Here is a 15,483-nt window from a genome sequence, read left to right as displayed (position 1 = left end):
CGTGGCTGGCCAGCCGCTGCGGGGACTGCGTCCTGGACTGTGACGAGTGCGGCGAGCGGCTCCGGCTGTGCTGGTAGTTCCGCTCTGGCCTTCTGCCTCGTACCTCCCGTGTAATGTCATCCCTGTAGATATCCCTGTGTACCACACTGGGCAATGTAAACTGCTCCCGGGCCCTAGGTTCGTATCGGGGGTCGTGAGCGTCAAAGCGGTTTGGACTTCGGCTCCGAGAAGTGTAATAGAGCCCGTGTTGTAAGGTCCGCTCCCGAGGGTCTCTATAGTAATCCTGATCGTAATGTCTCGTCCGATCAAATCCGCCCGTCCCCCGCTCATGGTGTCCATAGGCACTATGTTCATAAGCACGCTCCCTGTTATCTGAAGCCCTGCATTTGGGAAGGGGGAAAAATATCGCATCAGAAAGGGGCAGGCATGACCAAAAGCAAATCATGCAAACATTCATGGCAGCACTCGACTTATTGTTGCGACTGCTTCTCCACTAACCAGCAATAACCTATCAAGCAAACAATGACAAACTTCAAAACATTTTACTTGACTCCAAAGTTATATTTGTATACAATCAAGCTGAGCAATCATTTTGGTTTAATCACAATATGGGGCTTTCATGACCAGCAACTTGCCTGCACAGGAAAAAAAATTCTGCTTTCCCATGCAGAATCCTCATTTCAATTGTTCTTTTTCTTTTAAATTCTGTAAACAAGAAAAACTTCACGGTTGTGGACATTATCATTAACTTCTTCTTTTTCTCTCCATTTTTGCTTAAGAGCTTCAAAATTTTTTTTTCAAAATTTGTAATTACTGGAGCTCTTGTAATTATTGTTCTGCAAAAATGGAATCACAAATTGGGCTGTAGCCATGAAAGCCTCCATGCAAAGCATGACCCATAGGTAAGAAGCTGCTTTCAAAAGGGGTGGCATAACCCATAGAGATTTCCCAGAAAATTAGGGGGTTTCTTGTTGCTGCTCTAAAATATTTTACCCTCTTAGAGGGAATTTTTGCTTTGACCAGATTGCTACAATCATTCATTGTAAAAGTTATGGACGCTAAAGAAACATCTCCATTACTAATGCTGGAACTGCAAGGATGCACGTCCCCAGAACATACTAAGACCCTACACATGGACTGGGAATCCAATTTTTGTTTAGACTGCTGCAATCACAGAATTTCTATCTGCACAAGCTGCTGCTTTCCAGCAGCTACAGTCCAGTTCATTTCAGAGTTTTGAACATTTTAAACTGAGAAAGGCTCGCTGATGTTCTGAGTTAGTGTGATCTCTCAAATAAAGAGACTGACAGAGAAAGGAACACTACAAATACTTGAGTATTCCAATTTAGACAAGTACCAGGATGGTACATCTTAGTTACATCTACAAAATGGAAGATCCAGAATGGTTACTTTGAACATTTAAAAAATACTTCTAAAATTCTAAATATGTCAGGGTAGCCAAAATAAATTTAAAAATTAATTATCCATCTTACAAAGGACATTTCAACCTTTTTTTTCAGCCTTCTCTCTCAGATTCTTCCTTTAGAATGTGTTATGAGTCACTTCAGTCTCCTGAATCCTGATAACCCAATTCTGCCTTGTGCCTCCTCCTCCTCTCCTGCATCACAGCTCTAGTTCAAATGGCAGAAATATTTCAGGGATCTTTTATAAACTGAAAATGGGATTTGAATCTTTTTTCGATTAGCATCTCAGGAAGTTCCTTCCATTCCTTCTCCAATGAATCACTAGATCCTTAATCCTCTCAATATATTCACTCTCTGTTGTTAAATTGTAACTCATATCAAGCTTTCTACAGGGCTCCCTCACATCTTGCCTGCATTTTTTTCTCTCAAATGATATATAAAAAACTATTTAACCAGTGCAAGAGAATGTCATTATCTTCTACATCTGCTTGAAATTCATTGTTGCGTTTCTATTTCCATTACCTCTTGCTCGCAACAATGGAATTTTGAAAGCTTTTTCAGAATCTGGCACAGAAATGTGTCTCTGTTTTGGTTCTTTTTTCCCCCTTTTGAAGGACCAAGATCAACAATTTTACAAACGATTGCATTTAGCATCCTACAAAGTGTTAATCAGTGAGAGCTGATTTAATGAGGTCAGAGAAAAAGCAGTATTTTCTAGCAGGTTACTGCTACAGAGCTGACAGAAAGAACAAATCCTTATCCATGAGAAGGACACAGAAGACAGACAGAGGAAGCAGAGCTGAACAGCTACTGGCTACAGTGCTTTCTTCATTTATCTATTAGTACTAAGTGCTACTGGAGTTAGTGGAAAGAGAGGGTTTGACTTGGGTTAGGAGAGGGGCTAATATACACAGGGCAGGACATACCAACCTTTTCCAAGTGTGGAAACACGACCTATATTCCCAATTAAATCTAGGGAGAGAATTGTGAACATAACTTCCCCAATTTTGGCCCCTCTTACAGGGGTAATCCACCTTCTTAATGGGCAAGGGTGTCAAATGATATTTTAGATGAACCAACAAGAAAAAAAAATTCTTAGTGACAAGACACAAAAAAAAAATTCCACTGGACGGAAGTAGTCCCAGACTGAAACTGTAACTCTGAAACCCCCAGACTTCTTTCTTGAGACAGAAGGCACTTAAATAGATCCATAATTTTAATTTCCAGCCCTAAGTCTGAATCAAGCAGCTGGTAGAAGATCCCCCGAGGCCCGAGGGCCCTCACGCTGCTGCCAGCAGGCATCCTCTGGCCGCCTTGGTAACCATCCAGCCCAGTCACTTCTCACTGGTGTATCCACAAACGGGTATTAGCACCACGTCCTTAAAGCTAAAGTATGTTTAATGTGGAGCAGCAGAGCTTTTTAAGAGGCTAGATAGTAATCCACTCCCCATGGCTACTGGCGTCTTGACTGTATACCATCCAATAAATTCAAGGCAGTAGTTCTTATCCCAGCTTTAAAAAAAATAAACTATAATTTCCAAAATTTAGTAATGTCCGTCATCTCTTTTTGCCAATACCATCAGAAAGAATAATCCCAATAACTTGGAAATGATGTAGATCCAAAATGGAACCATCACAAGCTGCCTTCGGTCTTCTCCATCCAAGCGTTATTTCCATCGCTCAGAGTTGTCGGTAGAATCCAAGAGGCCACATCATTAAAGTCTACTCTGAATTTTGTGGTGACAATCCAATTAACATACCCGCTGCGTATAGTGAGAACTGAGAGCTAGGCATCAAGCTTTCACCGAATTTTAGGTTCTAGTATTCCGAAGATACTCCACAGAGAACTTCACCACATGTTGTAGAGTAAGATAGCTCCATCTGGCAGCAGGGATACATCCAGCAAGGCCTTAATATTATCCAAGAAATGGGATCGCTACTTCTAGAAAAGAGTAACTCCAATATCGATGCTGGCCAAAGGAAATCTTCCATCTTAAAACCACCTTATTTCAAGTGTAGGTAGATATCCAACCAGCTGCAGGACACATCCTCTATGGATCCACAAGGTACCAGCCACTGGGATAGAAATCACTTCCGTTTCCAACCCAAAATAGGAAACATAGATAATTCCCAAAATTTTAAATCCATCTGGGGGCCCTAGATACGAGTTTGTGTTTCTCACCATATCAAATACAAAATACCTGCCTAGAGAAACCTTGGAACTTACCCATCAAGTCTCCGCTCATAACGTCCTTCCCGTGCATGAAGTGATGGTGGGGGGCCATAAGTGGGTCCCCCACCACCTCCTCTGAACCCAGAAACCTCTCTACTACGAGATGCTATGGAAACTGTATCATCCAATCCCCGCGCAGCACTGGGAATGGTTCCTGGCTCATTATAATCCGTCCGTAGGTCTCTATCTCCCATTTTGTTGACAGAGTTGTGTGCCTTCTGGGCACTTTTGATGTCCACAAAATCCACAAACGCTGCCACTCCGCCTTCCGACCCCCTCTTAGGGAGGATTTTGACACTTTCGACACGTCCATATCTGGAAGAGAAGCAAAGCAGAGCACACATGTTAGTGCTGGTGGGAAGAGACCACGTTTAATAACATTGCCTCCTGCAAAATCAACATCCAACCCTTCACCCTTCCCCTGTGCCAGGAAAATCAATCATTGGGAGACATCAGGAGGGGAAAATCCATTTGGAGAGAGAAAAAAGCCATTTAAGCTTTCCATGGTTACATTTAAACTCCTTTCTGGAAGTGTGGGGAGCCTACCATGGGATCACCCTTTTTAGAGCAACAGAGCAGCAGCAGCTGAAGAAATAGAAAGGTGTTCACAACCAGAGCACCCTGCACATCGTTAGTCTGACACAATTAAAGAGGCACAATTAAAACAAAACCGTGTCACGAGGAAAAATACAGACAGCCAACTATTTTCTTAGGAGACAAACGACCTTGACACAGCAATTCCACTACTTCGATCTGTATTTAACCCAGAGTCTCCACTGTGATCCTCCCTCCTGATCCCAAACCCATTTATTCCCACACCTGGCAGGACACACAGACCCCCCCAGACCTGGGGTTCAGCCTCCCAGCCCCACTGCAGCCCCAGCTGCCCAACAGGAGCTGAGAAATGCCGGAGGGAATGTGACACCACCCTACATAATGTATGTTAAGTAACTGCAACACTGGCACTTATGGATGAGTAAATGTCTATGCAAAATAAAAATAAACCCAAACATGTTTGTGTACACAAGGAAACAAGATGTAAAAACATATTTAAATAACTTGCATCCACTCACAGTAGAAAGGACAAGCTGGGCGGGATGAGCACAGTGACATTTTAACAGCCAACAACTGCAGGGTTTGGGTGCTCAGTTCTCTCTGCCAAAAGATTCTGAGCAAACCAGGGAAAAGCTTTGAACTGCAGCTGGTAATCCAGGACAAGAGAAGGCAGAAAGTGTATTTCTGAATGTGCCGACAGAGAGGAAAGGGACGCACAAATAAAAAACCTAATCAGGAAGTATTTGTAAACTCCATGAAGAATTATTGTGAAAAAATTTCTATGCACAAAGGCAGCACAAGGCCAGGCAGATGTAAACAGACTTTACACAGGCAAAACTGTTCTCAGCCACACACACAGGGAGAAGGGAATACAACCACCAGGCTGAGGCACACACGCTGTCAGATCCCCAAGCTGCCTTGGTTTCATGCCTGGCTTTTCCTACACCTTACAATTTCATCATTGTTGTTGGATGACTAATCCTTAAATACGATCTGAAAACCTGCCTCGCTGACTGCTGCCTTCTCATTCCAGCCTGACCTACTACACTTATATATAACCTGGTTTGGATTTAGAGCCCTTTTTTCCCTGGTTTATACTCCACTGAACACGGCTGTGCACACAAACAAGAGCATCTTCCAAGAAAAAAATAAAATAAATGCCTTGTTGGGCATAAAGAGACACAGACACACACAAGACACGTTCCTGCCTCTCAGTTGTCCAGGGCTGAGCTTTTCACCTTTGTGCCCCTGGGTACAGCACAGGGATGTTAATTCTTAGGAGTTTCCTAATCTGTAATGCTCTGGTTATTTTTTTATTGTTTCTTTGTATTTTATTTAATTAAAAGCTTCAAATAATGGCAAATGGAACTGCAAGAGAGCTGCTTCTCAAAGCATGCTCTCTTTGGAAGCTGGATTTGGTTATCTTGCCTTGCAAGTAAGATTTAGAAAGCCCAGAAGAGTAGAGGAGATGGTTAATAAAATCTGTGTGAGGAAAAAAAAATGGCCTAATTGGATGTGGCAGATGTAGAGAGAGAAGGAGAGGGAACAGGAAAGGAAGGAGAGGGAAGGAAAACAGGAAAAAGCCTATTTGAGAAAATGTTCGTGCCATGAATGAATGTGACAAAAAATATGGAAAGTAATTAGGAATCCTAGTTAGGATCACCCTTTAACATGTTTAAGTGCCAGTTCTCTGCAAACAAAGATGGACTCCAATCCTCACACCTAAACCATGTAGCTCCCAAACTGACTGGTTAGAACACATGCTTTCCTTTTGCTCACTGTGTTTACACATTCAGTTTCTGGCAACCTGAGCCTGTACTTGCCTTCAATCTTCAGGGGGGAACAGGATTAAGATACTGTTGATAATGGTATCAATATCCCTAAAATCCTAGCTGTCCTTTGACTGCAGCCACCATGGCCCACCTCACATGAAGCACAGCCTGCCAGTGACATCAGAGCTGGGCTCTGAACGACTGCCTGCTCCCACTTTGACAATTACTGCCTAATTCTGAAATCCTAACACGTACATGTTATTATACATACACAGTCAGAACTGTCATTCTTTTGCTGTAGAAGATGCAGAATGTGTTTAAAATGTTCAAATATCTGAGCTCATGCTGCCCAGAAAGCAGACAGGATACAAAACACCAGTGTAATAAGGTCCCCATCTACCACAAAACCCGCCTAGCAAAGCTGTGACTCTTCCCAATATGAATTTTTATATTGGAAGAAGTGTACTTCAGCTATTAATTTTTTTTTCCTAAATAAGAAATGTATGGGGGAGGCTACTACTGTATTGCAGTGCAGCCATGGTGGTAAATCACTCCACTCGGAGACGGCGCCTGTTAATCCCCCGTTATCCAGATACATAAATATACGCTGTGCCTCGGTGTCCTGCGCCGTACCCTTGACAGGCCCTGAGGATAATCTGTGGCAATCGCCTTTGCTGAAAGCGAGGGAGGCACGCAGGAGGAGGAGAAAGGGAGCAGAAGCGGGGGATGAAAGAAATTCGAGGAGGAGAGAGCCCTGGGTATTGCAGGGGAGCTGCTGGAAGAGGAAGGTTTGCCTCAGTCCTGTGACTGCAGACATCCTTCGGTCCCCTCCGCCAGGATCAATGTGCCGAGCGATCCGGCCCGGCCGCACCCATTGGCGCCTCTCCGAGCTGCTCCTGTCTTGGCAGATGCTGCCGGGAGGAGACCAGGGGGAGAGGAGGGAGATCTGCAGTGCTGCATCACCACACGGCTTCACTGCAGCACAGAAACGTTACAAGGAAAAAACCACGACACTTTCTGAAGGGCCGGGGGAGGAGAGGCGGCGAGAGCACTGCCTTTCCTTACGCCGAAGCAAGGCAAGATGGAGGTGAACGTGCTCCGAGGAGCAACCTTTGTCCAGGCAGAGGGCTGGGAAGAGGGGACAAAAGGCCAGGGGAGGCATGGCCACGACCTTTGGTAGCGCTGGCAGAACAGCTCCTCTCAACCTTCGCTTCATATCGCTACACCTGTGCGTCAGCCCTTCCCAAGGCTGCGTTTTGCAATCGCTGCCAGTCCAACAGAAACAAAGAGGTGCCTTCGCTCGGCTCCCACTCCGCAGACTCGAATGAAAACAAGGCCTTTTAGTGCCTCTTCCCGTCCACAACTCCTGCAGATTAATCATTAGCTCCACATCGTAAAGAAGCGGCCGAGGCCGTGTTTTCGGCGGGGTTTACAGTTCAACCTGAAGCGGAGGAGACAAGGACGTGGGGAGCTGTTATGTCACCAAGCCCCTCCACCAGCACAGCACGACCGAAGCACCCGGCTGTAAACACACATCGAGCAGCCCTTGCAGAAAAAAGTTGCCCAATAATCACTGCTCGAACAAAGCCACGCTAATCCAGCTTTTCAGACAAAGAAAAGGAATTCATAATTTAAGCATTATCGGTTTATTCACTGTAGATCAAAGCACCTCTATATTCAAGCAGCTGAAATGTCTCTGGGCTCTTGGCACAGCTGCTCAGCATGTTTCCCTCGCTCTGCAGCCCTTCCTCCTCCTCAGCTCTTCCTCCCAAACCAGGAGACAGCACAGCCAGGTTGGGAGGCGCAGCCTCTGCCAATGCAGGGCCGGGCTGGTTCCTCCTCCCCAGGAGCGACGTGTCACCCAGGCACAGCCAAAGTCATCCCACACCCTACAGCCTTCCCTACCCTGGGGATTGGCACCTCGGCTTTCCAGCTCTAATAAACCATTTCAGCTCGGCTGCTCACTCTGAACACTCTTCCTGCACGGTCCCTGCTGCTCCAAGCAGAAGCATTCTAAACAAAGCATGGGCTACGAGAATGCCAGCCAGTAATTGTGCAGTGAGCAAACCTTACTGTTTAGCTGCAATATTCTATAAACTGATTAGGATCTTTATAGGAAGATCTGTACATGATAAGAAGAGGTGGGTTGAAGAAATTTGTTTTTAATATAAACCAAATTCCACCTTAAATCACAGTATCCTCCTATTTCTCTTGCTGTGCTTCCCACAGGTTTGTGAAGACCTTTCATACCCAACCATCTTCATCACTGCAGAGTTCTGCAGGTCAGCTACATTCCAGCCAAAGGAACTTCACTGCATTTTCATTTAGAAGCTGGTGCTGTGCTCCATTCTACATACTACTAAATGTAACAGACACTGCAGGACCCAAAATAACACAAGAGCTTTTTCTGTGTGTTTCTGCACCACCCATTACAAGCACGATTTGACAAGCTGCTCCGATACAGCAGAACATCCCAGTATTTTGTATTCACTCAGGCTCCCTTTGACTGCAGTCAGGTATCTTTAGCCATCTGAAAAGCTCGGCTGATTTTGCTGTGCCACACTCAAAACTCCTTCCTCCTCTGTGATTATATAACCCCAGCAAGCCCCAGCCTGCATTATTCAGTAAAACGCTCGCACAGCTTGAAGCTTTCCTTGGCCAATCACATTCCTCTGGCTTTGTTGTTATTTCATAACAAAATAATGTGTCCTGAAATAATACTTCACCAGATGTTTGTGCCTCTTCTCCTTACTCCTGACACCAAATCAGTCCAAATACCCCACACTAGAGGGGTACAAAGCAGGTTTGCTCTACATACAGGGAAATCCAGAATGTGCAGCTACTAAACCACCATAAAGCAAAATGCCATCACCCTCCATGGGGGTTTTTAGGATGTCTGTTTAGTCCATGAACATCAGTTCTAGGGTCTTCTGCTATCATGGACACTCATTTCACAGCCTGAGAGACTTGGCCCACCACAACAGCACGTGCAGCCACTTCCCAGCCACAGAATACACAAAATAACACAGCAAACAGCAGCAACCAACCACACTGGGATCTTACCAGCAGCAGGACACCGAGCCACAGGGACAGCTATCCTGCAGAAATCCTGTTTGGAGTTGAGCCGCACCGCTCACAAAAGGTGTTTAATATTCACCACTGAGAGAGTTCCTGAGCCAGCAACACAAAGGGAACTTGTGTCTCTACACGGGCGTTTGCAAAGATTACGGCACTATAACTGATCTCAACGAGGGCAGTGATACAATAAATGAAATACACAGCAGTTCCAACACACTCATCCTAAGGAAATGACATTCCGCCATCTTCCAAGCTTCATATGCATTACAGCCACCTGCTTTATTGCTATAAAATTTATATATACACTTATAATTTTTTTAGAAAGGCAATTTCATATGTAGAGCAATATAAGATGGTATTTCACCATCTTCAGACCTGAGCAGCACATGTCTTTGGAATTAAACTGTGCCTCAAGTAATGCAAAGCATTACTCAAAATCTGACAGTATCATCACATGCCTGGCATGGAAGGAGACTTAAGGACTGAGAGACACAAAAATCAAGACATCTGAACAAAAACCACTCAAAATTGCGCTGACTGTTTAATAAATACAGTAACTAATGTGCAGCAGACACCAAAATCAGGGACAGACCATTGAGAAGAGCGTGCACAGGACTGGGAGGAAAATCATTCCAATTCATTGAGATAGATCTTGATACAAACAAGCAGAATTCCACCATCCTGGAAAACTACACTTAACTTTAGGTCAAACAAATGTGGGGAACTGTCACCTGTTGAGCTACAATCATTTCACTTGGTAGGGCTGCCTCGGCCAGCAGCTGCACTCAGGGCAGACCAGGAGCAGTATTTGGACTATGGACAACTCGATACCAAATCCTAGTTGGCTCCCTCATCAATTGTGTCCTTCACACACTCCACAAACCTCCCAGACTGCTTCCTCTCTGCTATGTTTCCAGCAGACATGTGGTAGGTTTAAGTCCCCCACGAGAACAAGAGTGATCATGAGACTTCTCCCATCTGCTTAGAGAATATTTCATCTGTCTCTTCAGATGAAACTGGTCTCCTGGCTGGGTGGTTTAGAACAGACTCCCATTGGGATATTTGCCTTGTTAGCCTTCCCACCATTCTTTCCCATAAACACTGAACCCTGTCACCACTATCATTAACCTCTAGACAATCCAAACACTTCCTAACACACAGGGCTACCCCACCACTTCTCCTTCCTTGCCAATTCCTTTTGCAGAAGTCATAGCCATTCACTGCAGAACTCCAGTAGTGTCAGCCATCCCCACCATGATTCCATAATGGCAACTCATACCATCATCTCCTGCTGTGCAAGGGTTTCCAGCTCCTCCTGTTTCTCACCCGTGCTGGGGGCACTGGTGCAGATCAATTGCTGTGTCTATAAAGATAAGGCACAGTGAGTGGCTGGGACAGCACTCCGGACCATCACAAGTAGGAAAGCTCATCCATGAGTGATAAATCCAGGAGATGTGCAGCTTTGAAATCCTTCACCTTCCCAGTGCCAAGCAAAATAAAAGCTCCTTGTATCACAAGAAGCTCTGGTTTTCCAGCCACACCAAGAACAGCCCTTGTGACAACAATGATTCAGAAACATGCCCTAATTACCAAGCTCCCATCATTTTCTAGATTACAATCTGAGATGCTTTAAAACCTGTTTAGAGTGATCTTTATTGGCTCTGTGACCTTTGGGGGGAGAAAAACAACGTTCTTCAGGGCATTCTCTGCAGCTCTTCTTCTAGTAATAAAGATCTTCAGGGAAACATCAAAATCCAGGAACAGAAACGATCGCCCAGGTTACGGAGCTCAGACAGACAATCCTGGGATGAATCCTGAGCACAACTCTCATACTTCTACACTCCTGCTCCAACACCCAAACCACTCAAATCCAGACCCCTCTGGACTTTGCGGCTCCCTCTGGCCCCCAGCAGCACTCAACGGGAAATCTCCCAATTCCAGACTACAAACAGGGGTTTTGTTAATGAGATACAGCACATGTTCCTGCCACGCACAGAAAACAGCCAGGGCTTTGTCTGCACTCGTAATCCCTCCCTAAGAGATGACAAAGTAGGAAATTAAAAAGCTAGCATAGGCACATTCACTGATACTCCTGATACTTCTGGTATTTAGGAGCAAAACGCTCAACAGATCAGACAGTCCGGAGATAAAGCCATGCTGGAACAAGTGCTCGCCTCTTTCTTTACAGCTCAGTCAAATGTCCCATTTTAAGACCCCCAAGTAAGAGTGATTCCTAATGAAGACATTTTATTTATGTCTTTACTGCAAAGTGACCTTTTGGATACTGCTGAATATTAATATACAAATGGAATTATTACGTACCGTAGAGGGAAGAAACAGAAAATTTAAACCTGTTTTTTTATAGCCCCCACTTTTGGTAGCAAGGATTTCATCCAAGAGTCAACACACCAAGAAATTTCTCTGCAACCCCCATGACAACCAGTTCTGCCACAGATCAGCTGTTGCAGCCAACACGCATCAGGTCACATCTGAATATACGTGCATCTATTCCTTAAAACACAGACCAGTTCCACTGCAAGACCCCCAGGACACAGAACAGCCCCAAGGAGGAGTCCCAGCAACCTTTCAAACCAGGGTGAAGAGGAGGGCGGGGGAGCTGAACCCAGGCTTTGGACACAGGGATTACACCAAGCTGGATGAATAGAAACGCCTCTCAGCACTCCATGCAACATCTCACTGGGCTACATTTAATATCCTCCCCACCCTAGTCAGCAGTTCCGCTGCTGGCAGCACAGGAGAACCCAGCATTGCATCAGCCCAGCCAGAGCTCCACAGTGCTGGAGAGAAGGGCTTGATACAACATCAGCTACTTACAGCTGCCAGGGTAACCAGACAAGGCACAACCACCTCAGCCAGCCAGGACAGAGAAAGTCTCTTACTAAGGCACTTTTCCTAGTTGTTTCTTTGGAACAGTCAAGGAAAAGCACAGAAGCACCCATAGCTTATTGGTATATATATTATTTAAAAAAAAAAATCAAAGCAGTTTTGTGAGCAGAACTAATGAAGACTCATTTCTTACGGATGCATGTCTTGAGGTCGAATTCTCTGGCGTCCAATAACTGCCAGTTCCCACTGCAGCTTTTCCCACGGTCAGGAACACCTCTCTCCCATGTGGATTCTTTAATGTCTAATAAGGGCTGTGCTCTCACTGCAGCTTTTCTCTCCATGGGGTCGCTAATCAGGTCTCTCTCCTCTATTAAAACCGCTTGTTTTCACAAAACTCAAAGGAACGTCATGTCTCTGAGACTGAATATCCCCTTCGCCCTCAGGTTTAGCTGATACTGGCAAATGGGTTCAAAATTGATTAGGGAAGATATATATATACACATGGCAGAAATACTTCAGTCTTACTCTCCAAGCAGATCAGAATAAATATCACTATTTGTAGAAGCACAGAAAGGTTACAGAAGTATGTAGGAACTCTGCAAGTTCAGCTGTGCTGTCTCGAGCACAACGAGCTGCGATTCTTTATCCCCAACCTACACAGATGCGCACCGTCACGTTCCTACACGCCAGGCACAGCCGCTGAATTCCATCTCCAGGGCATTTTTTTTTCTTCCAGCTTAAAGCATAATCTGCAGATTTGCTTCAAAAACACCAGTGGTGATAGCCTACGTTCAACACTTTCTGCAGGGGAATTGCTCAAGCCTGTTCTTTTGCGTGACTGATTTTAGGATTTGTTTGGATTTGATGTTAAGAATGCACTGCATTGCAACTGTAGGGGAATCTCTTGATTAATCGAGTTTTTTTCATTCTTACATGAAAGGGTAATTCCCCATCTCACTTTTGCTTCTCCAAGCTCTGCTTTGCATGTATTCGGCAGCAGATGGAGGAAAATGCAGAATCACAACATTATGGTCTCCCTGCCACGCTGCAGAGCACTTGAGATGTGGATCATCTTGAAGTTTGGAAGTCTTGGTCCCACTGGTACAGACTTCTCCAGCAACGGACATTTACAACCTCTTCTCCAAGGTTTTGTATGCTTTCCAGAAAATGGTACTCCAGAAGAAAAAAAATGTTTATCTGTCTGCAGTCCCTGAGAGCACCTCAAGTGATGGAACTCCTCTCCCCCCTCAAACTTCAACTGGGTTTGAACTAATGACCGGCATCAGTTCAGCCCACAGGTTTGACAACTTGAAATTAATTTCTGACAGAAATCAGCCATGGATCCAAGGACTCTCAGTCAAATCCCCAATTACAAAAGCTCACCAATGCTAAGAGGTTATGATCTTGACACCAGGGAGGAAATCCAGCCAGTTCCCAGCCAGTCCAGCCACTCCCGCTCTGCCACACCAGCCAGTCACCAAACACAGATGTGCAAATGTTGTTTCGTTGCTTCATGACTCACCGCTTCCATCGCCCTGGAGAAAGTGCTTGTCCCTGTGACTAAACCAATTGGCAGCACAGTCCTTGGCGTGAGCCAGGTGTCAGCCCAAGGAAAATAATATTCCCCACTGACAAGCGCCCGGCAAGAGGCTGGCACACACTCGGGTGTGTTTTGTCTGCAGTGACTACCTGTGCTCCAGGCACTTTCTCCACAGGCGAGAGCCTGGGACTTTCCAGAGCTGAGCTCCTGAACCAGCCAGACTTTAATGGCTTTCCTTCTAGTGCAACTCAGATCGGAGGTTTTGCAAAGCTGAGCTGGAAACTTGAGTTTCATCGCAACAACAGGCGAGGTTTCACACCTCGGCTTTATGAGCTGACTTAAAGGAGGCCTCCCCACACCAAAGACTTGAGCAGAGCTGTATCTGGAGGTGAACACGTACTACCAGACCAAGAGGGCTCCTCCTGGGCTTCAAGGATACACCAATACAACTGCTGGGAAAGCTGCTCCCTCATGCTACGCTGTTTCAGTGATGAACTTCACCTTTAAGCTGCAAAATCAGACTGACACAAGCCAGGCAAGAGCATTAACTGCAGCCAACCCAGGGGCTGTAAACTCTGAAAGGATGCACAGGAAGAGATGCTTCCTGAGCTCAACTGCTGCCAAAAATGGTGTATCTCACCATACCCACAACCAGCCTTATCATCTACAACATCAATCTTGAAGCCACTTCTATTTTTTAAATGTGGCAAAGATTCTCTGCTGCTAATTCTTCCAGAGTTAAGAAAAAGACCATAGGTTTACCGAGACTTTGGTTACAAGGCGGTGACTGTGCTGGCCATTGGCTGTCTGGATACATATCCAGCTGCCTTCCTAAGAGCAGCATCTCACAGATCCTGTTAAATTAAATCAGATGTTGATTATATATACAAGGGAGATACTCATCCACTCTGAGCTTTTATTCCCCTCACAGTAAGAATGCTAATGAGGCCGGAAGACTTCTTTCCCCTCCAAAGATGACTTCTTTAAACATACAACTTGGCAATTTATTTTTCTTATTTTGCCCTATTAACTATTACAGGTCACCCGCAGCTGCCACAGAGGGCCTAAAGAGGGACATTTAAAGGAGCCTCTGTGATCTCTTTGGCAGCCATCACTGTTAATGAGGACGGGAGGCATTCACCCGGCAGCAGGAGCAGACGGACCGCGGCGCGGAGCTTTGTGCCCTGCGGAAGCCGTGAACACCTCAGCAAAGACACAGGGAAAGCTGTGACAGGAACACCAAGTTACTCTCAATGAATCCCATGGATAGCAAACACAACCAGGTCAGTTTTCTTCCTGGAGAAAAACTGTAGGTGATTCACTACTTGCTTAACTAAAATCATTTACAGTCTGGCCATTCTTTGTGTTGAACTGAAAGATGGTTTCAGATCCAGCTCTGACTGGGTACCTGACCACCTTCGTGACAGGAACTTGGTATGAACACAGCTCTCATTTCCTACCACACTGGGAATAATAAAAGACATGGAAGCTCCTCCATTTGGACAGAGGGGCATCCAAGAGGAACACACACACAAGTCAGAACTACCTCACCAGCAGTATCCAACAGACAGCCCTGCAGATCATCCTTGCACCCTCCTTCCGGACACATCTGGATTTCTCTGGCTTCTCAGTGGAGAGATGAGAGCACTCAGGGCATTCTGATCAGATGCAGAAGCTCCAGATCAAAGTGTGCTTATACAAAAAAAGCCCTTTCGGTTTTAAGTTGTTGAGCCTGATTAAAAAGGGGAAGAGAAAGGAAGCTAAAAAAGCTCCCTTTTGTTCTTAAAAATGTCCGAGCCTCTAACCAGAACACGGTTGTTGCGACAGACTGCTGCTCTCCTCCCACCATCAGTTTGTCTGAGCAGAAAACTGATGTTCCTTTTATATCCAAACTCTGCTCCTTCTCACCCAAGTCACCCCCAACATCTGCACCTCACACAAGGCACAGACACACAAACTCTAATCCAGAGCCAGCCACACACAACGGTTACAGAACACATTTCCAAAAAATCCATCCCAGGAAGGATGTTGTTT

General features: G+C 45.3%; 1 protein-coding gene across 1 annotated transcript in view; it reads right to left on the bottom strand.

The window, feature by feature from the left end:
* Window positions 1-4,030, bottom strand: part of SPEN (spen family transcriptional repressor) — a 47,857-nt gene extending 43,827 nt beyond the window's left edge. Inside the window, 3 exon segments of the mRNA XM_031062958.1 lie at window position 1; window positions 3-380; window positions 3,652-4,030. The exon segment at window position 1 is cut by the window's left edge and continues 86 nt beyond it. Coding sequence (XP_030918818.1) covers window position 1; window positions 3-380; window positions 3,652-4,001 — 729 coding nt within the window. The 5' untranslated portion in view covers window positions 4,002-4,030.
* Window positions 4,031-15,483: the final 11,453 nt, after the last annotated feature.

This window comes from Geospiza fortis, unplaced genomic scaffold, assembly GCF_000277835.1.
Source record: "Geospiza fortis unplaced genomic scaffold, GeoFor_1.0 scaffold4, whole genome shotgun sequence".
NCBI classification, from domain to species: domain Eukaryota; kingdom Metazoa; phylum Chordata; class Aves; order Passeriformes; family Thraupidae; genus Geospiza; species Geospiza fortis.
Note: the sequence above shows the minus strand (reverse complement) of the source record. Positions and strands in the feature narration are given on the sequence as shown.